General features: G+C 35.1%; 1 protein-coding gene across 12 annotated transcripts in view; it reads right to left on the bottom strand.

Annotated features, from left to right (window-relative positions):
* Positions 1 to 23,332, bottom strand: part of WASHC3 (WASH complex subunit 3) — a 136,862-nt gene extending 113,530 nt beyond the window's left edge. For 10 of the 12 annotated variants that reach the window (XR_007129353.1, XR_007129355.1, XR_007129354.1 and 7 more), the window contains exons 1-5: positions 23,170 to 23,332; positions 22,469 to 22,567; positions 12,813 to 12,878; positions 10,548 to 10,655; positions 6,958 to 7,068 (exon numbers count right to left, since the gene is read on the bottom strand). Coding sequence is in view for 8 of the 12 variants with exons in the window: in XM_047740786.1 (XP_047596742.1) it covers positions 6,958 to 7,068; positions 10,548 to 10,655; positions 12,813 to 12,878; positions 22,469 to 22,567; positions 23,170 to 23,220 (435 nt within the window). In the remaining 4 variants the exon portion in view is untranslated. The remainder of the gene's footprint in view (positions 1 to 6,957; positions 7,069 to 10,547; positions 10,656 to 12,812; positions 12,879 to 22,468; positions 22,568 to 23,169) is intronic. The other 2 variants (XM_047740780.1, XM_047740784.1) reach the window with 1 other exon arrangement.
* Between the last annotated feature and the right edge of the window lie 2,401 nt (positions 23,333 to 25,733).

Below are 25,733 nucleotides of genomic sequence, written 5' to 3' on the forward strand. Positions count from 1 at the left end.
TAATAATTAAGCAGTTTTAATTGCCTAGTTTATTTTTACTTTTTATTTTGAAAATTTTATTTAAATTTTGTTAGTTAACATACAGTGCAATATTGGTTTCTGGAGTAGAATTCAGTGATCCATCACTTACGTACAACACCCAGTGCTCATTACAGCCAGTGCCTTCCTTAAATACCCATCCCCCACCTTGCCCATCCCCCACCCTCCCCCTCCACCAACCCTCAGTTTATTCTCTATCATTAAGAGTCACTTATGGCTTGTTTCCCTCTCTCCTTTTTTTCTTTTCCCTCCTCCCATATGCTCATCTGTTTTCTTTCTTTAATTCCACAGGAATTTCAGAAACAAGACAGAGGATCATAGGCAAAAGGAGGGGAAAATGAAACAAGATGAAACCAGAGAGGGAAACAAACCATAAGAGACTCTTAATCTCAGGAAACAAACTGAGGGTTGCTGGAGGGGAGGGTTGTGGGAGGGATGAGGTGGCTTGGTGGTAAACACTGGGGAGGGTATGTGCTATGGTAAGTGCTATGAATTGTGTTAAGACTGATGAATTAGACCTGTACCCCTGAAACAAATATTACATTGTATGTTAATAATAAATAAATAAATAAATAAATAAATAAATAAAAATAAATTCCACATATGAGTAAGATCATATGGTATTTGTTTTTCCCTGACTGATTTATTTTACTTGGCATAATATACTCTAGCTCTATTCACATCATTGCAAATGAAATGCCTAGTTTTTAAAACAAATTTGCAGGTATGTGGCAAGTGAAGCAAGGCAAATACCAAAGCAGCACATTCTAAGAGATAGCTGGGACTCAGAGAAAGGAAGTTTGCATGGCAGCTTAGAAAGAAAGCCAAAAAAAGACTAGCTTATCCTGACATCTAGGAAGCCTGAAAATTAAAAAAAAAATTTTGTAGGGGCACATGGGTCGCTTGGTAGGTTAAGAGTCTGCCTTCACTCAAGTCCTGATCTCAGGGTCCTGGAATCCAGCCCTGCATTAAGCCCCATGTAAGGGCTCTCTGCTCAGTTGGCAGTCTGCTTCTCCTTCTCCCTCTCCCTCTGTGCACTCTCTTGCTCTCACTCATCTCAAATAAATAAATAAAATCTTTAAAAAAAAAACTGTATTTGTAATTTGTAGGACTTTTTATGTTTCTCTATCTGAAGTGAGTGATCGCTACATGGATAGCCAGCAAGTTTTAAGCTTTTACACTAGTGAAGATGGGTTTGAGAAATACTTGTCTACTCCCTTAGACAGAATGAAATGGTTCTAGACAATAATTCAGGAAAGAAGCAAAAGAATGGATTACAAGAGGATTGAGGGCCTATTAAGTATTAAGACAGTGAGTGGAAGACTCTTACACTTTGGAAAAGATAAGAAACAACGTAAGTGGAATTATAGGTATAAGACTCTGCTTATGGAGAAGCAACTCATATTTTTAAATGCCAAAAACATAAAGGCAATTAAAAATGAAAGAAATCCTATTATTGTCCTTAAGAGGAAGGAGAACTTATGGCATTGTTAATTTCCTTTTGAGGGTATAGAAATGGTTATTTGGGGTATTTTAGGAGATTTTTAAACTGTTAGTATATAGTGGTTTTTTTCAGGAAGACAGGTATTTTTGAGACCACTCTACCTTTTCTTTTGTTAATACAAATAATTTCCTACATTCCAGATTGTAGGCTTCAGCTTTTATAACATGTAGCAATGTGTACGATGGATGACAAACTACTCATGATCAAACCAATAACTGAAGGACAACCCTGGTCTTTCTCTACATTAGAAACTAAAACTAATTTTTTTAGAGTGGGGGAAGGGTAGCAGGAGAGGGAGAGAGAGAATCTTAAAAAGGTTCCACGTCCAGTGAGGAGGCTGACATGGGGCCAGGACATGAGCCAAAATCAAGAGTGAGATAATTAACTGACTGAGCCACCCAGGCACCCCAAAACTAAATTTTCAGTAGTGGGCAAACAAGAGAAACCTTAGCCATCCTCTAAGGTTGAGAAAAACTGGGCATTTTAATAAAAATGTACAATTTCATTGGGAAAGTGAAGCTTTCTAATATAGATAAGGCAATTTCTAATGAAGCTACGAAGCTACTCTCTCAAATTAGCTGGGGTTAGGCTCCTTTATATAGTGCATGGTCAAACTTGATTTTCTTTCTAATCCCTCTGAATCCTGTAAATATTCAGTCACACTCAAGGAAGTAAACTACCTCAGCAGAATGAATTGATTAGAAGACTAAACAGAAAATAGGAAGGCAATTTACTATCCTGAAGTGTAGAGATACAATGCCATCCAGATTCTTCCCACATCATTGACAGAAACTGAACGAATCAATGATACAGATTAAATTGGGCCTTAAATGACTCTTACTGCTGTGAGGCATTTTCTAGAGCAGAGTGGTATTGTCATCTGTTTTTCCAGTTAAAATTATAGTTTCGTAAAGATACGGATATAGGAAACACAACTAGCTATGCATATGCTGCTGAAGAACCATGTTGGGTAACGACTTATGACACTAAAATGATTATACTCCCAGAAAAATGTTAAATAGTTCAGAAGAACCAAAAGATTATGTTTAACAAGACCCACACAGTTATGATCAAGGTGCTTTAAACTCAAATCGAAGAATAAAAATAATCTTCAGTTAAAACTGCAAGACTATGAGTAACAATAATATTATAGGAAAAAAAAGAGTGGAAGAACTAGCAGGTAATTATTAAGAGGAGAAATACAAACAAATAGAAAACAAATCCAACAGCCTAAAAAAGGCGTGTGTTTATAGAGTGCAAACCTGCAATATCAAAATAAGTAAATCTCAGGGACTGTTAAAACTTAGTGGAAAGGAATTCATCAGTGGGAGCTGGCATTTGAAAGGAATGTCTTACAATATTTTACAACAGAAGGTGGAAGATACCTACAAATGAATTTATACAAACACACACACATACACGGAGATTCTTGAACATGAACATAAACAAAGGAACCCCTCCAACTCCCTGGCCAAGTGAGGCTAAAAGAAGTCAACAGTTGTATTATCAAATGGAGTTTGGTCACCTGACCAGATGGATGATTTAGATCAGGCTTTCATAAAACATGTAGAAGGATAATATCAGCCATGATGGGGACATTAGCTATTCACATGTACTGGCGGCTTAATTTTGCTCAAATTAGAACATCTGATAAATTCTTGTTATGTGGCTAAAAACTTCATCCTCTACAGATAAAGGATGTAATGAAGGGAACTGATTTAATAATTTCACACATAAATTTAAACAAAAACAAAACTGGATGATGTCAAACATGTAACTACATTTGTGGTTGGATATTCTGACAGGGACTCATGATATTCTTAGGAAGCAGAAAAAATAGTGGACTTATATATGACTTAATGACCATATCCAAAGAACAATGACTGGCAGATTTATATCAACCCTGAGGGAGACCTGTAGTTGGTCTATTCTTGATCTGGTCCCACAAAACATTTAAAATCAGTGACTTGAAGAAACAGTAATATATGTATATGTTTCCAGGTGACACAAAGCTGGGAAGGAGAGTTAATATGCAGGACAAAATAGTACATACAGCAAGTATTGACTGAGCACCTTTTATGGGTAAGATGTCAAAGTGAATGCAACGATGAGTCAAGATAAAATACTTCCTCTCAGGGGCGCTTGGGTGGCTCAGTGGGTTAAAGCCTCTGCCTTTGCTCGGGTCATGATCCAAGGGTTCTGGGATCGAGCCCGCATTGGGCTCTCTGCTCAGCAGGGAGCCTGCCTCCCTCCCTCTTAATCTCTCTGCCTGCCTCTGCTTACTTGTGATCTCTGTCAAATAAATAAATAAAATCTTAAAAAAAAACTTCCTCTCAGGTTCCTTTTCAACAGGGGCAGTAAAAATATGTATAAATGATCAAAAAACAAGATATGATATGATATGATAAGTTCCATAAAAAAACTTAAGTGGTTGGACAGATCACTGAAGGGAGCTATTACTCCTAGCTTTAAGTGTTGGTGGATTCAGAAGGAAGTATCCATGGGAACATGTCAAGTGAGCAGAATCTGGATATGTAGTAATAAAGAGAAGGGGATTCTAGATTCAGAGGTGGAAAACTATGGAACTAATATTGAGAAGGGTTTGTGGTTTTGTCTGAAGAATGAAATGCAGGATTGGGAGCAGAAGGAAACAAAAGTTGGGTAAAGATTCTGGGATTCAGGTTGGCACAATAAATTGAAAACAATAAAATTAAATTAAACTTGGATGAACTTGCAGTTTTAGGATGGCAGTATAAAGATTTGCTTCCCTTTTTCTTCTTGAAAATTACCCTCAAACAATTAGGCAAAAAGAAATAAAACACAAACACTAATTTTAATGACTAAGAGGAATATATGAAGCATTACACATGGAAATTAAAAGCAGATAAAAGAGTGATTGATGACTTAGCATAGCAAAGGAAGGCCAAGTCCATGTGTCAGAAGAGGGAATACCACAAGTAGCACTTCCAGAACCTTGGAACTGTTTAGGAATTAGAAACACACACACCAAGGGCAAAAGAGAGGCAAAGGACTGAAATGAGGAAAATTGGGCTAAAAACAGGAAAAGTCTGAGGCAGAAGAAATCGAACCCCTACTCATACTCAGTGACACCAAGCAAAAGGACAGACTGAAGCTAAGTGCCAAGCAACGCCACAGAATGACAGTTAAAAACAAAAAACAAGAGCTGTTATTTCTTAATATTTTAAAATAAAAAATATTTTAATGTTATATATAGTATAAAATATTTTTAAGAGCTATACATATGCCCAGCTCCAAGTCCTAACTTTAGAGATTCTTATTTAGTATAGTGGGAATCAGTAACATGTTTTGATAATGTTTCTTAGTCTGAAAACCACTGAGCTGGTGTAAAGAAATCTATTCCCACAACTTATCAAAAGATAAAATGGCATAGAGGAAAATGTAGGTATTTTCATTTATAGGTAAATACTATTTGCCAAGTATTGTTCTAGGAATTGTACAGTACACAAAAAATTCTCTACCTCCACAGAGTCTGTATTTTAGTAACTGAAAAGACACAAAGTATGTAAAATAGATTGTATTTTATATCTTATTAGCCAGTTACATGAAGAAAAAACAGCAGGGGAAAAAGGAATGTGGTCAGAGAGAAGGTAATATTTGAGTAAAAATCTGAAAAAAGTAGGGGAACCAACCATCAAGATAAGGTACCTGGGAAAAAGTGTTTCAAGCAGAATAGCTGAGGTAAAGGGCTGAGACAGGAGATTGTCTATATGTTTATTCAAGGAACATCAAACCAGCCAGGAGAGCTGGAGGAGAGTGAATGAAGATGAGAGATCAAGGGTAACAGGGGATCTAAATTGTATAGGATCTCATAGGCTTGTGAAGAACTTTGGCTTTTATTCCTAGTGAGATGGTAAGCCCAAGGATTAGAAAAGTGAGTCATTTACACACACACACACACACACACACACATACACGATATACTTATGAATCTGAAAAACAATGGAATTTGTCTAGGTAATTAATAACAAAAATAAAAATGTTCAGTCATGTCTGGGAACATTACCTGGCTAAATAAATCTAGACATTTCCTAATACAGTACCTTAAAGTGAGTGTATAATAAATATTTGTGGAATAAATGGACAGTAAATTTATACTAAAAAGGAAAATAAGAGTTTTTGAAGTTCTTAGAAAGTCAGAAGCACTGTATTAAGAATACAACAATTATCCTAAGATGTAGTCTTTTACCAAAGATTCTAGGCATTCTTGTAGATATCATCAAGTAGATATTTCTATTTCCTACTTTATATATGTTCAGCAAGAAAAGACTAAATAAAAAGTCTTCCAGAATCATTTTGAAACTTTTCCTCTTCTATTTGAAAGAGTAAGACAGTTTTTAACAGTCCATATTTTAAGCTTAGCAGAGCCTCACTGGGTTCTAGATTTAAAATTTATTATAGTTCATGCACAAACTAATCCTACTTTATTCTTACAAAAGAACATTATATATTTTCATCTCAAAGTCTGATTTATTTTTTTCCAAAGCCTAGAACCCAGGGTTTTGGCTATCAATGAAGAATTATGCAAGTGACAAATTCATTTCTTCGGACAGCTAGGGAAAGTGAATGTACTTTCTTCTTCCCAATGTCACTTCTGTTGCTTCTAAATGAACCAATCCACTCTTTCTGCCAGACACTATTTGTTTTTAAATTATTGGGTGATAAATAATGTCATGGACAGCAAAACAAAACTGCCTCTTCTTTAATATTAGTACTTCTTTTGCTTGACAGAATTTGAAAAATACATAGTTTTTTTAATTAACCAAAAAATGATGAGCTAGCTCCTTCAACCTCTGCAATAGGACTTTCTACTGAAATGAAATTAACTTCTGCTGTTACAGGCAATTGTAGATACTTTTGGTATCAGAACATGTAATGATATCTCAGAAAAAAAAAAAAGAATTCTGAAGTCATATAGTACTAAAAGATCTACCTTAAATGGCTAAGAAACTTAAATTCTCTTCTATGACCAAACCACTGACAGATGAAATTCAGAATAAACATACACAAAACCCATTACTTGTACTAGCATATAGGAATTAAGTTAAAGTCATATGATTTAAGAAACAGTCCACTTCCATTCCTCTGATATGTCTAAGATTTGCTGATAATTTTATGTAAAGCAAAAAAATTTACATAAATTTATATTAAACTACGTTAATTTGAAGTGTGAGCTCAATTTTAACTAGAAGGATCTGACCTCTGTTTACTTTTTATCAGGGTATTAATTAAACATAGGAAAGAAGTGAAAGAGTAGAAAACTTGGTCACTCAGTTTAGCAGTTTTCTCAGATAGGAAAAATAACAATGAAACCTCTAGGGTTAAGAATTTCAAATGAGGCTGCTAGACAGAGAAGACAGACCAAATCAGCTTACCACTTGAACCATTTTGAGATATCTGGCATATCTTGGATCCTTGGCTACAGTTAAGATATTTTCTGGTGTTACTTCACTTTCCTGTGGTCCAGAGTCTTGTAAACTGTTCTGCTGTAGAGAGTATTGGGTGTAAATCTTTAGACAATTCATAGAAGGGGTCCATTATGTTACTTAAAAAGGGGTGTATCTTGTTATAATTCTAAAACAATCAATATCAGAAAAAAAATCTTATTTCTAAATTTAAATACCAATAATTTAATTATGGGATATATGTTTCCAAATATTTACAAATACTTAAATATGATTTCAGAGGAAGTTCCATTTAATTTCAACTTATATTATTCCTTAAAAAATGCAAATATATTCATGGCATTAAAAAATACTAGAATTCTACTTTAGTTGTCCCCAGAGCGCCAATATAAAACATGAATTATAGATGGACATATTATTTTCATAAAACTTTTAATAAAGCTAATGAAACTATTTGATTTGCCAATGGTTCAACTCTAGCAGATAGCAAACTGATTTTCTAGGTAACTCCCATCTATACAATTGAATTCCTCATTTATTACATAATTTTACTCCAAGTATATATGGCTATTCTATCATCTTAGAAAGCACTGCATGGAGAATCTGTGGAAGAGAAGCCCATTTTTCCAAACAAAATTATCTAGTTTTGTATCTTTCAGCTACTGATGGAACTATGAATGTTAATCCACTTACAATAAAGAATACTGGGGAATGGTCTTTTTAGATAAAAATGCTTTTATCATATAGGCAGTTCTCACTCTGCATAGTACTGTGTTAAATGAATAGATGTTTCTCCCATTATATAACACTAAGTATACAAAACTGAGCGTGTGTGTGTATGTGTGTATATATATATATATATTTATACATATATATATATAATTCATCTTAAAAATACATGAATACAAAAAATCCAAAACATTTAATTAAATAAAAAATTCAAACAAGACCCAAGTATGTTTTTAAAAAAAATTATAGACAATAAACTCATACAATAGTACAATGGAACAAATGAGAATTAATTACACATAGGATCAACGAATTTCAAAACTCAGCCTTAACTTTGCCTAATAACCAAGATCTCAACAAGATTTAATTATGTCAGCCCTTACACCTTTGCTATTTGAATGACCCGTTAAATCCTCTATCATATCTCTCAACTGTCCTTCATTTTATTCTCAATCTCAATCTGCACAATTGGATGTTCTATTGTGAGTAATGATAAGATCTGAACCATGAAATTAAAGTTGCAGAAAAATCAGTATGCAGAATACAAGACTTGGGTCTTTGACTCGTATAGATTAGAGATTGAAATGAATGAGTGATTAAAAAAGTACATGATTATACTTTATCAGATGAGTGAGTTTGTAATGCCCATGGAAATTCTGTGTTAAGTAGTACTTAAGTCCATCTCAAAATATTTTACATAAAAAATAACTTTAATAAAAAATAATTCAATGGAGAAGAAATAAGAAGTTGATTTGAATATTAACATGCTGAACTGGTATTTTATCAAGCTACTACTCAACATGCAACTTGACCCAATTTTTTAAACCCAGGAAGCCAACAAATCTTCATAAATTGTCCAAATGAATTAATATATATTTTTTAAATATAATTAACAAAATATACCAGATTATTCTGAATTTTAGAAAATTTAGCTGTGATTATTCGTAATCAATTTTTTGAGACCTTAAATAAGAAGGACCAACACAATCACATAAGTTTTAAAATACACATTATAGACGGCATTCATAATAACACCTGAAAAAATTAATATTCAAAATTAGACAGATACCACCACTTAAACATATGATGGCTAATATCCACCAAAGAATAACTGCAAGATAGAGTGAAAATATTTTCTTAATGTTTTTATACATGCCTGTTTTAGAAAAAGCACAGTCCATATTTAATTAAAAGGACCTTGTGAGTTTAAACTTCTCTAAAACACCTGGATTTTTTTCTTGTATATTATATATATTTCAGTGGCCATGATAATACAATTTGCTATATTAATTAAATGGATATTAAATTTTCTAATATCTAATTGTTAAGTAAATGGTCATCTATTTTTTTCCCCCAAAACATATAACTAAATTTATGGCTCCTCCCATGGCCTTGTACCATGTGTGTTCAATATATTTAATGAATTCAACATAGGTGCTGGAGACAGTGTAGCACAGTAGGTGAGAGCTAGGACTCTTGGCATTGGATTGCCTGGGTTAAAATTCCAGCTCTTAACACTTGTTCTTTTGACCTTTGGTAAGTAACTCAACCTCTATGCATATCATTTCATATATCAGTGAAGTAGCAGTGATAATATAGTATTTACTTCATAGGGCTGTTGTGATAATTAAATGAGTTAATTTCTGAAAAGCACTTAAAAGAATTGCTTCAGAGATAAACAGTTAAGCACGCTCTGCATGTTAGTCATTATCATCACAGCCAACATAATCATAACCTAGAAAATATCCTGTGAGAAGAATCTCCAGGTACAAATGCAGAATCTCATATAGCTAAGAAGTCAATTTGTTCAGTATAACTAGATAGACCACTATCTTTAGTGATTATTTTATTTTGAATTTTAATACCTCCCTGAGATACACTAGAGACTATCTATTCTGCAACAATAAGAATTTTTATTTGTTGAAATAAAAAGTAATATAATATTTAAATGATTGCAGGGCATAAATGAACATTAAGACATAAGATCCAAATATAAAGTGTGGCCCTTACCAGCATGCTGATTTGAACAAATCAACTCCAAAACCACACTTTTCAGATACTTGATATTTCTAGATCAGTATCTCTCAAATTTCAAGAGCCTATGAGTCACCCAACGATCTTATGAGAATATAGATTGTGATTCAGTAGGTCTGGGATGGAGCCTGAGGTTCTTTGTTTCTGACAAGGCCCCCAGGTGATGCCCACGGTGCTGGTACCTGGAGTAATCTTTGAGTAGCGAGGGGTTAGATGACACTTGGGAATTATTGCTAATTATATTGTGTATGATAAAAGCATTGTGGTTATAAAGGAAAATGCCCGAACTTTTCAGAGATGCTCAAGGAATTACACAGCGGTGAAATGCTATGATGCCTGAGGTTCACTTTAGCAGGTGATAAAAAAAAATAGATGAAGCAAATGTAAGAAAATTTTTACCAGAGAATCTGGGTAATGGACATTTAGTTATTAATTGTAATATTCTACTTTTGTGTGTGTTTGAAGGTCTTTATAATAAGACATTTTAAAAGTATCCTTATAAAAATGTAGGAAAAATGTCCATAGTGAACTTGAAGAGCACTGTTATGTTCAAGATTTCTCTTATTCCTATTTTATAGTTTCTCTTTTACAGGCAAAGAAAATATTAACTTCAGGGAATTCTTCAAAATAACCATAAAACAGTTAACTTTTTTCAAACTTCCTTTTCTATGTCAAGGTTTTAAAATGTTACTATTCAAAGTTTTACATCTTTATTTAACTTCCTTCAAAACTGCTGCTAGGTTTGTCTGGTTTAACCAAGAAGACCTACTCATGCTTCCTGGAACTTAAATACTTACTTGTGATTTCTCTGAAGTGGTTTCAGAATGTGATTCTTTTGTGACACCAGTGACACTTACAGGTGATACTTCAAATGTCACATCATCTAGGCCTGGGATAGATGACAACTGAGAAAAGAAAATTAATGTTGGCATTTGAAGATAATATTAGCTGCTTAGTTTATATTTATATTATTTTATATATTTATATTATTTTATAATATAAACATATAAATATTTAGAATATTTATTCATTACGAGTAAATATTTTATTATATTTATATATTTATAGCATTTTATATTATATTATTTATATTAGATGCTTAGTTAATGTTAGCTCTAAGTTTCTAAGTGTGTGCATTTTTGATAGCTACCTTAAGTTTTTAAGCCTATAGAAATAGGGTATATAAAAATCTCATCTTTGGTGTCTGAAATTCCCCATGCTATAAACTACTTAAAAGTGAAAGGTATTCACAAATAAAATATTTTCAAATAATTTCTCATAAATCTAACTTCACTCATAACCATTCTTTCCCTAGGAATTATTTTTAAAAATATAAGGAATCCTAGTATAAGAAATAAAAGCATGGGCTTTCGAGTCAGACTGTCTAAGGTTAAGTCACAAGCTATGTGACTGTCTGTAAATCTCCTTAATATCAATTTTCTCCCCTGGAAAGTGGGGATAAGAAAACTTAACTCACAAAGTTGTAAGAAAATTTTTATTAAACATATTTTGTAGGAAAAAAGTCCTTTGCAGCACATTTTAAGTTTGAATTATCTGGGAACTGACATAACTTCTGTCATCACATTTTAATGTCTGACATAGCTCATTATTTTTTTCTTTCTTTAAACATTTACCACTAAATGTTACTAAAATATGTTATTTTTTCACAGACAAAAGATGGGCATGCTGTCAAGTGGTTATGTATTTCAGGTTGGATTTGCAGGATCCAAGCAAACACTCTTTTCTGATTTCATTCTGATATCAGTGATAGACATTTGTCAGATGTTTGGCTAACTTTAGGAATTAATTTTATGGCTATGGAAATAATTAAGGCAAATTTGTCCATACAATATCTTAACTTGTGACTATGGACTCTAACTCAAGAATTCCCCAAACATTAAAATAAGGCACATACTCATAATGAAGAATAATGAAGAGAAAAAAAACAATGGTAGTAAGATCTGAAGCAGCAATACTCATTGAGAACCGCTGACTGCTGACAGTCCTTAGCACAGTGCCCCGTCCCAAATAGTTCCAAGTAGGTATGGCTGCTAGGAGATTATGTTCAACATGGTCAAGGCCAGGTACCCTAAATTTCCAAGCTACAGAAATGTTTTGAGAGAAATGTAGTGGCTGAAGTCCACAAGATATAGAAAGCACAAACTAGACATTCTGATCCTTATGCTAAAGCTTTAGCCATTTTACTTTCCCATAAATATTCAAAATATATTTTTAGATTGATTTTTTATAAAAGGACAGAGTCACAAAAATATACTATTATATAATTATACTAAGTATTATAATCAGGGAAAACACTGAACCGTAAGCTTTAAAATCAAAACTCTTTATTTTTGTTAGTTATATAATGTAACTTCTTTTTTCTTTTTCTTTTTTTTTTTTTTTAAGATTTTATTTATTCATCTGACAGACAGAGATCACAAGTAGGCAGAGGAAGGCAGAGAGAGAGAGGGGGAAGCAGGCTCCCCGCTGAGCAGAAAGCCCGATGCGGGGCTCGATCCCAGGACCCTGGAATCATGACCTGAGCCGAAGGCAGAGGCTTTAACCCACTGAGCCATCCAGGCACCCAATATATTATGTAATTTCTGACATCAAAATTGGTACTCTTCATTAGCATTCAATATATTTACAAATAGAAAATAGCTGATATTTTCTCCAAATTTTGCTCTGAAGCAAAATTTGAAGTTTTGTGTAATTTTTACTGTGTTATCAAATGATTACTATAATTGTGAATTTTCCATCAAATGAAGTGAACTACAGAACATCCCGATTTGTTAACATGTTACTCACATGCTTTTGACTAGAATAATGAAAGAAATTTCAATTCATGTGTACATTTAAACAAACTCAGTTAACGGTTCATAATGAGTATTATTTTCTTTGTAATTATAATGAATTAAGAACAAACAAAAAAACACTACACCACCTCACAGATGCAGAAGCTAAATTGAATTCATTCCCAAATGCAATTAAAGTTAAGTATGACTGAGAAAGGGGTATATGTGGAGCAAAGTTTATACTATAAGTTATTCAGAAATACAAACCTTTGCATCCAAAATATTGAGAGTTGTTTCAATTTGCTGGATACGAAGAGAAAGGTCTGCCAGTTTCTGGAAAAGAAAGATTTGAACATAAGAATAACGTCTGATTGAAATGAACTCTTAACAGAATAACAAAGGGCAGATTTGAAAAAAACAAAAAACAAAAAACTATGGTTTAAGTATTAGTCATTTTCTAATACAGTATTCTCTTATTTACATGAGTAGGAATGGGAGCTCAAGGATTCTGTTATCTTCATTAACATGTTTCATAGCTACTTTATAAAAACTGTATTCACAGATAAGCAAAAATTACCTTATCAGCCTTAACAAAGTCATTATGACATCCATATACAGTCACCGGGACCAGAATGTAAACTTCTTCCAGAATAGAGATTTTTGTTCGCTGTTATAGACCTCATGCCCAGAACAGTACCTAAAACTTAATAGGAGTCTAATAATTGTTTGTTGATGAATGAAGGAACTTTTCATATAAAACAAGAATAAAAATTAGCTAAACACAGCCTGGAACAAGATCCGTCTTTTTAAGTTATTTAAACAAGTTTTGCAATTAGTATACATAATTAGTCCCAAATTTAATTTTTTTTTTTTTAAAGATTTTATTTATTTATTTGACAGACAGAAATCACAAGTAGGCAGAGAGGCAGGCAGAGAGAGAGAGGGAGAAGCAGGCTTCCCGCTGAGGAGAGAGCCCGATGCGGGGCTCGATCCCAGGACCCTGGGATCATGACCTGAGCCGAAGGCAGAGGCCTTAACCCACTGAGCCACCCAGGCGCCCCCCAAATTTAAATTTTTTAAGTTTGAAAATTAAAGAGGATGAAATTAGAAGATGAGTCAGTTCAGGTTGGAAAGAAATAAAACAAATAGAAAAAAATCAGAGTACTAAAAAGCAAAAGGAATCAACCTACCATCAAAATCCAAGATAAAACAACCAAAAGCTTACCATGCTCTAGTTATTCTGTACAATTAAATTACCCGTACGTGTGTGTACTATTTACAGCCACACAAATAAAAGTAACATCATAAAATATGATCCACAAGAGCATTTACTTAAAACTTTCTAATCCTAAACATTATTATACTCTGTAATACAGTCCAAGAGCAGTTGGCACATTTGCCAGTTGGCAGATGTGTGGCACTCTGACTGCTTTCTGGGGTATTAACAAGATCCTGACTAACTCCTAAGCAGAATTTTAACACCCCCAAGAAATGGTCATTTGAGGGCGCCCAGGTGGCTCAGTTGGTTAAGCAACTGCCTTGGGCTCAGGTTATGGTCCTGGAGTCCCAGGATGGAGTCCCACATCCGGCTCCCAGCCCCATGAGGAATCTGCTTCTCCCTCTGACATTCTCCCCTCTCATGCTCTCTCTCACTCTCTCTCTCTCAACTAAATAAATAAAATCTTAAAAAAAAAAAAAGAAAAAAAAAGAAGGAAAAAAAAAAGAAAAAAAAAAAAAAAGAAATGGTCATTTGCCCACATTTAGAGGGGAAAAAAACTGAAGTCAGCCACAGTGGAGTTAGAGCTTTTAAGATGAGCACCCTGGTATCTACAAAGCTATAATTAAGAAATAAAACATTAGAACCTAGTTAAAAAAAAAAAAAAAGTTTTATTTATTTATTTTAGAGAGAGAGAGAGCACAAGTGGGAGGGGCAGGGAAGGAGGAGAGAGAATCTCAGGCACAATCTGTGCCCAGTGCAGAGCCCAACTTGGGTCTGGACCTCATGACCCTGAGATCACGACCTGAGCCAAAACCAAAAGTCAGAGGTTCAACCGAATGTGCCACCCAGGTCCCCTAACATCTAGGCTTAAATGGCACTCAAGGCTAAGTTTAACTTTGAGCTCTAGTATTTGCTCACATAAGGCTTTAATGTAAACATAAATACAGGTTTATAAATCATTATATGAATGAATTCCTCTCCAAATTAGAAGTGTTTTCTTGGAAATCATGGAAATTAAATTTTTGCAAATTTCATCAGTTTTTTAATTCATTAGAGAAGCTTAATAATTGCAGAAATCCTACAATAAGTTAATTTATAAAGTGAGATAATTTCTAGCTTATCTAAAACTACTTGTATTGGTTGGATTAAAATAAACAGAAAAATATGAATTAAAATTAATATTTGTTTAGATATATTTATATGAATGTACTTTTATTTATTTATTTGGAGAGTATGTGTCCTTGAAGGGGGTGAAAGGGGAGTGACAAAGGGAGAGGGAGAGAGAACCTTAAGCAGGCTCCACACTCAGCAAGGAGCCCAAAGCATGACCCTGAGATCATGACCCAAGCCAAAATCAAGGATCAGATGCTTAAATGACTGAGCCACACAGGCGCTCCTATATAAGTAAGTGTACTTTTAAGCAATAATCACCATTATTAAAAACATCTGAGCAGGGGCGCCTGGGTGGCTCAGTGGGTTAAAGCCTCTGCTTTCGGCTCAGGTCATGATCCCAGGGTCCTGGGATCGAGCCCCGCGTGGGGCTCTCTGCTCGGCCGGGAGCCTGCTTCCCTTCCTCTCTCTCTCTGCCTGCTTCTCTGCCTACTTGTGATCTCTGTCAAATAAATAAATAAAATCTTAAAAAAAAAAAAAATCTGAGCATTTACCTTACTATGCTACACTGTGTATGTAACATATCATTTGAAATCTCACACCAAATGTATAAAGCAGGAACTGTTATCATGCCAATTTTAAAGAGAGAAAACTGAGTTTTTATACAAGTAAAATCATCTGAACTCAAACATTCCAACTCCAGATACTATTTTTGAAAGAATTTTAAACTGTCTGAAAGAATTATACCTTGTTAAAACATGATGCCATAGACTCTGGGTGATGACAATGTGTCAATATAGATTGTAACAAATGTACCATACTGGTGGGGGATGTTGATAGGGAAAGCTGTGCTCTGTGAACTCAGGGATGCAAGGAGTATATGCGGAACTCAACACTTCCTGCTTAGTTTTGCTGTGAACCTCAAATTATTTTTTTAATTTTAATTTTAATTTTTTTAGCTTTTTATTGTGTTATGCTAATCACCATAAAATACATCTTTAGTTTTTGATGCAGTGTTCCAATATTCATTGTTTATGTACAATACTCAGTGTAAACTTTTCCAAAAAAGTTTATTAACTAAAAAAAAAACCAACCCAAACCCCAAAATCAAAAACAAAACAAAAAAACCTCAAAACATAATTTAAAAAACCAAGATGGAAAATTCCCAGGCAATGCATAAATAGAATTTTTGTTAATGAAAGCTAAGAAGTCATCAATCCAGTTCTCCCAAAGACTAATATGCTACTGTGTAAAATAAAAGGAATCAAATTATTCTGATATAATTTCCTAAAATAGATGCTGTTTATCTGGAAGTATTTAAAAAATTTTTCAGGGTTAGATGATAAAACGAAATTGCCCTTAAATAGATACTCAAATACTCACACATGATGGGTTAAGGATTTTAATATAAGACTTGGTAAACAAGCAAATAATGATGAAAATATTTATTTGGAAAACTACTTGTTGATAAGGAAGACTAAAGAGGCTTGGAAAAAAAGGTTATACTTTCTAGAGCAGTAATTCCTAGTTTTTTTTGAAACAGATTTTTTTAGAATATCACCCTTTTGCTTTGACACTCACTTTACCCATTCTCACCTATGATTATCAAAACCTAACCAAAATAAAATGACTTTTCTAAATAAAACAAGATTACATGAAAGATTTATTCATGCAAGACATTAACAATGATCTAAACATCAATATATTTTAATTTATAATAATTTATTTCAATATCTTTGATATCTAATCTGATAATAACTGTAATAGTGAAATATAAGGAAGTTACTAATTTAATATAAAAAGATCTATGATTTCTGCTGGCAAGAGTCTCTCCTGTAATTTTTTTGACTAAATACTTTTATAAGATTTTAATTAATTAATTAATTAATAGCATGTGAGTGGGGGCAGGGACAGAGGGAAAGGGAAAGAGAATCTCAAGCAGACTCCATGCTGTGTGTGTAGCCCAACATGGGGCTGGATCCCACCACTTCAGAGATCACGACCTGACTGCAAACCAAGAGTTAGACCCTTATTTGACTGAGCGACCTAGGCGCCCCTTTGTTGACTAAATTTAAAGAAAATGTGAGGGGCGCCTGGGTGGCTCAGTGGGTTAAAGCCTCTGCCTTCGGCTCAGGTCATGATCCTCTGGGATTCTCTGCTCAGCAGGGAGCCTGCTTCCCCCCGCCTCTGCCTACTTATGATCTCTGTCAAATAAATAAATAAAACCTTTAAAAAACAAAGAAAGAAAGTGTGAAACTAAAATCAGAGGTAAATAAAAAAAATATATAGAGGTTTTTTTCCCTGTCCAAGTTCATATACCCCAAGCTTACAACCAGGATATAACTGATTTTCTCAAAATCAGATCAACAAAAGGCTTTTCCTCCTGGCTAGGGAAGATTTTTGTTATGGATATATCATATTATTTTATTATCCATAAAGGTATTATCCATCTTTTCTAAGGCTGGATTTTGAGTCTAAAATATTAAACATGTTAAATATGTTAATCTGGATTCTATAATTTAATACTCTAATATAGGACATATTACTGTATCACAATTTTGAGGTCCTTAAAGTATATAATCAGTATCTTTTGCAATCCCTCACATTTTGTTTTATGCATTTAAAAATATTAATTTCTTTTCACTGGACTGCCAAAGGGTCCATGGCAAAATTAAGAACCACTGCTTTTCTTCTTTTTTCTTTAAGATTTAATTTTTTTATTTATTTGAGAGAGAAAGAGAGAGAGCACGTGTTACATGAGGGACAAAAGGGGAGAAACTCAGACTCTGGGCTGAGCAAGAAGCAAGGAGCTGGATCCCATGACCTGGAGAACATGACCCAAGCCGACAGCAGACACTTAACTGACTGAGCCACCCAGGAGCCCCAAGAACCTCTGCTTTTCAAAGATAATTCAGCATAATGAATATTTTTGAGTCTGTTCCCATGTAATTATTGACATAACATACATAAATATATTTATTTTTAGAAAGCCATTGTCACTTGACAAAAGTGTACCTGGCTTCATTTTTGGGTTGTTGAAGTTCATTTCTGAGATTTTTATGCCTCCTGCATTTTCCTTCCAAAACTCCAAACTATTCAACCTTGGCTCTATTGACATTTTGGGCTGGATAATTCTTCATTGTAAGGGGCTTCCTGTGCTCTGCAGGATAGTTAGTAGAATCTCTGACTTCTACCCCCACTAAAAACACCTCTAGATATTGCCAAATCTTCCTTTGTTGAGAACCACTGGCTAAAGTGTAGATGATTATGGATATAAGAAACATGATCAATGATAGTAACTGTAAAGTTACTGTAAAGTAACTGTAAAGTTACTTGAAAGTTCTAGCAGAAAGACAATTGAAAGATAACAAGTCTTTCCCATCCACTTAACCATTCGCTTATCTTTGCTAAGGATTCAACAGACGAATGGATAAAGATATGGCCCATATATACAATGGAATATTATGCCTCCATCAGAAAGGATGAATATCCAACTTTTGTATCAACATGGATGGGACTGGAGGAGATTAAGCTGAGTAAATTAAGTCAAGCAGAGAGAGTCAATTATCATATGGTTTCACTTACTTGTGAAGCACAAGGAATAATGGAAGATACTGGGAGATGGAGAAGAGAAGTGAGTTGGGGGAAATCGGAGGGGGAGACAAACCATGAGAGAATGTGGACTCTGAGAAACAAACTGAGGGTTTTGGAGGGTAAAGGGGTGGGGGATTCGGTGAGCCTGGTGGTGGGTATTAAGGAGAGCACGTATTGCATGGAGCACTGGGTAAGGTGCATAAACAATGAATTTTGGAACACTTAAAAAATAAATTAAAAAGAAAACCTGAAATATCTTGGTTTGGGACAATAAGGGAATTTGCAAAGTACCTGAAGTTTGCCAAATAAGCTGAAAATTTCTTGATTTATCACCCACCTATTTCTAAGGTGGTGCGTTTTATTAAAGTGAAAAAGAAGATGAAAGGAAGAAATATGGAGTTAATAGTTGAACATGGAAACAAAAATAAGATACTGTGGCTTTTCAGGATTGTAAAATACCCAGTTTGCACATCCAGTTCTCTAAAAGAGAAACATTTTAAAACAATGGATCCCTTGGTATATCACACTGGGTTGAATATGTCTTATAAGCCAGAAAGGGATGCAACTGATGGTTTTATTAAGCTTCATCTGACACTTAAGACCAGCAGTTGTGAAAGTTGTAAAACCAGTTATAAAAGTTGTAGCAGTAAATATAGTTTTAAGCAAGATTATTTGGCTGAAGGTTAAGTTCAATGGTGTGCTTAAAAACTGGATGCAGATGATAAGCACGATAAAATTTTTTAGGTTATATGAGTATTCTCAGTAATTTTTCCTATTCCTTAAAGAATTTAGAAAAAAGAAATAGTTCGGATTATTTTTTTTTAATTTTTAAAAAAAATTTTTTTTCTTTTCAGCGTAACAGTATTCATTATTTTTGCACCACACCCAGTGCTCCATGCAATACATGCCCTCCCTAATACTTAAAAAATGATTAAAAACTCCATATTCTAGGGTTACAAGTCAGAGTCAAAATAACACATGTGATTGCCCTGTTTATAGAATACCTTTCACTTCAAAATTCATTATAAGGTTAAATTTCTGCTCAGTTTTATCTGCGATATGCATAGAACTTGCATTGCACTCCTCATTCCATTCCGTTTTAAATTTGCACACCCAATGGAATACCGTAAGATTTTTCTGATTAGGGCCAGAAAAGAAATGCTAACTGGGGATTTGTGAAGGAAGAACTTTGTAACTTGGGTCTGATTCAACTACTTTCCTTTCTCTGTCTTCCAACCTTTCTTCTTACCCTGGTTCCAGTCATCAGAAGAGTTACAAAGTACCCTGGTATTTTTTTAAAAAGTTAAATTCTTCACTTTTCTTTTTATTAGAGAACTCTAAAACTAGTATTAGTGATGAAGAAAGAGCCCTAACCATTTGCTTCAAATTTACTTCCAGTTGAGTTTAGCTGTGACTAAAGTTGTTATAATTTGGGTTTGGTTCAAACCAGATTATGGGAAAAACAAAAAACAAAACAAAACAAAAAAACCCCAGGTTTTTTCTTTTCCCCCAATTCACTTCCAATTAAAAAAAAAATAACATCTGAGTTTCCTTTTTTGTTGAGGGAGACATAGTCATTTTGGCTTCTGTTTAAGGCTTTAACTAAACAAGGACCAATGAGTCTAATAGGTGCTATTAACAAACAACAACCCATTTTGAAAAATCACTTTGATCTTAATTCAAAGAGAAAAAAAGGGCACTTGATGTTTGAATACATATATTATATCCTTGGGATTTATCATATCAAAAAAGACACCAAATGGACATGGCATACCAAAGAAGAGAATACAAATCTAAAAAATAAATTCTGAAATAGCTCATTACAGTCTCTTATTTGAAAATGATGTAAACATGCCTCTCACCCAGATCAGAAGGTGCAATATAAGAGAAGAGTGAAACCTTTCTGGTTTTTCCTGTTATTAGGTGTGTGTGTGAGTGTGGGAAAGTAAGAATAGTGACTACAACTATAAATACCATACACACAAATATATGTTGATTGAATAAGGACTAAGCAAATAATTTAAATCTTTCTACATTTCAACTTCTGTATTTCTAAAAAATAGAAAATTGGACCTCTCTCAAAGGGTTGGTCTGTGATAACTGAATACATGTAGAACACTTAGCACAAAGCCTAGCACAGAGTAAGCACACAATAAATACTATTGTCATCACACCAAGCAAACAGTCTACAATTGACATAAATACCCAAACTGCTAAAATATGAATTGTAAATAATGAGTTAGGGTCAACTCTAGACTACCATTCATTAAGGATAAAAAGGCAATAAATTACCTTTAAACTTCATGGGTTTTTGGTCAAGAAACTTCTCTCTAGGATTCAGGAAGAGCTAGGGAATAGTGATACATTCAAAACAATTGAGGGAAAGTTGAGAGAGAAACAGAAGGGGGTTAAAGAGTGAATCATGTGGCTTGGATAATGCATAAGCAATCATTGAAAAAGAAAGGATTATTGTTATATTTGATATAGTCTCCAGTAGACAGCACTCACCACCCAGGCAGCAAAAATTATTAAGCACCGCAAAGGTGAGGGGCTACCCCTGCCTCAGGGCAGCTTACCGGAGTTGCTTTCATAGGTGTGTTTGCTGGTTACTGTTTAATTTTTTTTTTTTTTTTAAACCTGGTGATAAGGAGTATGGAGATGGAGTATTTGTTCTTTTCTGCCAACAATCCTTGAACTGATTCTCTCCACCCTACCTACCCTGGTATAAAAACTGAAGGACTAAATCCAGTAATCCTTGGTTTACCACTCTTTAGTCAGTCAATTCTATATCCCATTTAGAGAGACCTTGGTATGAGATAAAACCCATGGAAGCAAGCACCTAGCTCTGGGTCTGTTAGATGAAATATAATGAACTGAGTCCCTTACTTTATCAATTATCGTATCATATTTCACTTTCTTTTGTTTCAGTGAGAAGGCAGAAGAGGTTTGGACTAGAGACTGCGAATTGGACAAAAATAACGGATGTTATACAATAAAAATATTTTCCTGTCTCCTTACAATTTTTGTTAATAACAATACACCTAACAAAAACTACTTGCTGAACCTATACCTTATAAATAAAACAGAATGAATTAAATACTGTTTTAATTCATTTACCTGTAAATGATCTTGTTTTATTCCTTTTCCTCCTTTCTTATACCCAATTTCAACTCATGATTCTATTTCCTTTCTATTCCCTTTTCTTTTTAAGAAAAAAACAAAACAAAACAGGGGTTGCTGAATCTGGTACCCAATCCTTAAGTAGTCATTTGCTGAAAGTATTTTTATTATTTTCATAATGATATTTGATACTAAAGTTATGTTTCCAGGCTACTTCCCAAACCACCTTTTGGATCAAGGAATGTTAAATAATTTTTTTTAAAGATGTTCTTTCTTTCTCTTCCTTCCTTCCTTGCTTCCTTCCTCCCAATCTCTCTCTCACCCTCCTCTCCCTTTCTTTTTCTTCCTTTCTTTCTTAGAGAGAAAGAGAGAGATAGAGCGAGCAAGGGGAGTGGCAAAGGGAGAAGTAGACTCCCTACTGAGCAGGGAGCCCAATGTGGGGGTCGATCCCCAGGATCCTGATCTGAGCCAAAGGCAGACACTTAACTGACTGAACCACCTAGGCGCCCCAATAATTTTAATATAAACTGAAAACAATGTGTACTTAGAAATGTAAGACATTGGGATAAAAGAAACAAGATTTCAAAGTAAAGAAATGGTTTTGACTGTGAAATCTTGGAATTCCTTTTATTCTCTTTAGTCCCATAAGCCTTAGTGAACTATCTCACAAAGGCCTCTTAAAAATTAATTCAGCAGAGGTGGAATGCAAGATTGATGATACAGAATCAGAGAGGATATAAGGTATGTTAACACAATAACTGGGTGACAAGAGGTGATGGTACATGAATATACAGACTGTAATTTTTGTTTTACTCATTTGCCACTTTTAAAAGTGCAAGATGATTTCTAGACTACTCATTAAGCCAGTATCCAGACCTACCTCCTCACAAACTGTAGAAAAGCGGTTGAGGAACTGTACAGTGTGCACCACAAACTGGTTTAGAAATGCCACCGTTCTTTTCTGTTGAATAGCTGGCACCTGTGTTATGTAAAAACAAACACGATTTTCACAGGACAAAGTACACCGTGCAAACCCCTTGACGTCAATTTTATATATGTACAACCATCTATCTATCTATTTATCTATGTGTCCCTGTGTTATAGGAGTTACTGGAAGTACTATGAATAGTCACTAACTTGTTTTTCTAAACTGTGGGGGTGGGGTGTCCGATGAGGACAGAAGTTGCGAAGTTTGAGAAAGGGCGTTGGATTCACAAGTGGGAACTTTAGCAGGTAAAGGCAACACACATAAACACACACAAAAAAACCTTAGGGGCTAAATAAAAGACGTGGGGTTAGAGGTCGCAACCTGCCTCTGCCGCCATCGTGTAAAACATGCGTAGAGCGACTCTGAACACGGGAAGCAAAGGCTGTGAAAGACATACCACCCCCTTAGACGGATCAAGAGGGAACCCTTTTTAAGGCGAACTGCGGGACTCTACCCCCCCGGAGAGCGGGACCAGAAAGGCCCGGGGCCAGGCACAGACTTGGATATGGAGAGATGGGGTGTCCCTGGGGACCGAGCGTCCATTCCTCAATCTCCTCCCAGGTTGCCTAATATCAACTCGGTTTTTTACAAACCTTGGTCAGGTCTATGCCTGACCCCATGAGAGGAAGCCCGTCCTCATCCATCTCCTCAGCGGGCGGGGGACTCAAGGCTCACGCACAAACCCCTCCCAGACGGGGCCCGCCCAACCCGGTAATAATGTTCAAACACCTCCCCCTAGTCCCCGCCTCCGACGCCCTTCCCACCGGAAGGAAACTCCTCCGCTCGCCAATCGCTCGGATGCTCCCGTAGAACCCGCCTCTTTACACGGCATTCTGGTATTGGTAGTTCAAATCTGGATTGTGACGTCAGACGCAGGGGCGCGGGGCGGCGCAAGGCTCCGGTTTTAGCAGTAAAGTCATAAAAAGGGAGCAAAACAACAAAAAAAAGAGAACACTGAGTCTGGTTGAGGTTATCCCTGCTTACCCCACTCTGTTATATAAATAGCTAAGTAATTCATTAATAAAAAAAAAATACACATTTTGAAAACCTAAGTGCTGGATACTCTCCTAGGTCCTGTGGGGAATACAAAAATTGAATTTGCTGCACTGGGAGAGGTTTATGCCCTGAAGGAGGGGACAAAACTTGTTTCCTAAGGACTTAAAAACATGAAATAAAACGTCAAATGCTACAAGTGAGGCAAACGCCGATGGAAATGCACCCATTTAGATCATCAAAAAGATGGGAATTCATGGAAAGATTTCAAGCAGAAGCATGATGGGAGCGACTGAAGAGCTTTAAGGAGGGAAGTGTCATGATCTGAATTGTAGTTGAGGACAGTCGTTCTGTTTGGCATAAGATAATGAGAGTGACATGAGGGTAGCAGGCAAGCCCGGAAAAAAGTTACATAGCTGTAACAGTCACGTTTTACTCCACTCTCCTTTACATTTAAACATCCATCTAGTTGTATGTCTTCTAGGTTCCTACAGCTTTTCAATCTATCTGCAATTTTCCAACTTTATGGCCACATCTCAAGTTCTAACATTGTCCAATGTTACTGCAATAGCCTCTTCCTGCCTCCATCTTTGGTCTCTCCAGCCTACACGTTATATCTGTATAGTGATTATTTACAAAGACAAATCTGATTGTTACCCAGGATATACTTTTGTTTCTCTTTTCCCTCAGTTTAATGGGCTCACAAGGCCCTCTGCATGGCTCTTGCTCACCTCTCTAACCTCACTTCTCACTGTCTTCTCCATTTAACACCCCCCAAATGTCTTTACATTCTTGAAAGCAGGAATTGCTGTGGGGCTTAAACATATTGTGTCCTTTGCCTGGAACAATCTCCTTTGTTCTCTGAACACCGCTGCCTGCCTAACTCCTACTTATTCTTATGTTCCTTTATCTTTGGTTTTCCAAGTTTGAAGACAATGTGCTTGGATGTCATTTTCTTTTTAACCTTCTTGAAGTTTGCTGAACTTCTCAGATCTCTGGTTTGATGTTTTCAATAAACTTTTGAAAGATGTCTTGGGCATTAATTTTTTCAAAAAAATGTTTTTTATATCATTTTTTTTTCTGGGACTCCAAGATACATGTACGTTAGATCACTTGATACTGTCTACAGTTCATTGATGCTCTGCTCATTTTTTTCTCCCTGCGTTTCAGATCAGATAATTCTTATCAACCTATCTTAAGCTCACTGATACTTTGTTTTCTAGTGTTCAGTTTATTATGAAACTACTCATCCAATGAATTTTGATTTTAGATTTTTCAGTTCTAAGATGTCTGCTTTTAGGAGTTTCCATTTTTCTCCTAAAATTCCCTGCACCCTTCTTTCCCTGTGTGTGTGTGTGTGTGTGTGTGTGTATACACATTTCCCTGTATATATATATATATACACACACACACACATTTCCCTGTGTGTGTGTATATGTATATATATATTACATAAAAAATATATATTTCCCTGTATATGTATATATATGCATATACATATATAGTATACAAATATATACACACACACACAGATATACTATATAAATATATATATTTTTCTCTTTTTAAGAGAGAGAGAGAGAGAGGAGAGAGGGTCAGAGGGAGAATTCTCAAGCAGACTTCATGCCCAGCACAGAGCCCGATGTGAGGCTTGATCTCACAACACTGAGATCATGATCGGAGCCAAAATCAATGAGACAGATGCTTAACCAACTGAGCCACTAAGAGGTCCCTCTCATATATTTTTAAAAACAAATTTATAATTATTATTTTCAAGTTCTTATCTAATGATTCCAATATCTGTTCACCTATTGCATCTGCTTCTATTGGCTTTTTCTTGATTATGGGTTATGGTTCCTCCATTGGGGGATGTTACACATTTTTTTTCCGGGACATTGTGAAGAAAAAAAAAAAAAGGAACAGTGAAAATTAAGTGAGGAACTGAGCCTTCAGATTCCTTCACAAATTAAGTTGAACTGGTGCTGGGCTATAGTTTTAATTAGATTGAGTTCATTTGCAATTAGCCCAACTCCCGACCTCCTGCAAAGGATTGAGCTCTTTGATCTTGTCAATGTTTGAGTTGGTGGGGAGTGGTCTATGGTGGCAGAACATTTTGGTTCATCTTTGTATGCAACTTCAGCAAGGCCCTGGAATCTAAGCCCAT

This window comes from Lutra lutra, chromosome 8 (assembly GCF_902655055.1).
Source record: "Lutra lutra chromosome 8, mLutLut1.2, whole genome shotgun sequence".
NCBI lineage: Eukaryota > Metazoa > Chordata > Mammalia > Carnivora > Mustelidae > Lutra > Lutra lutra.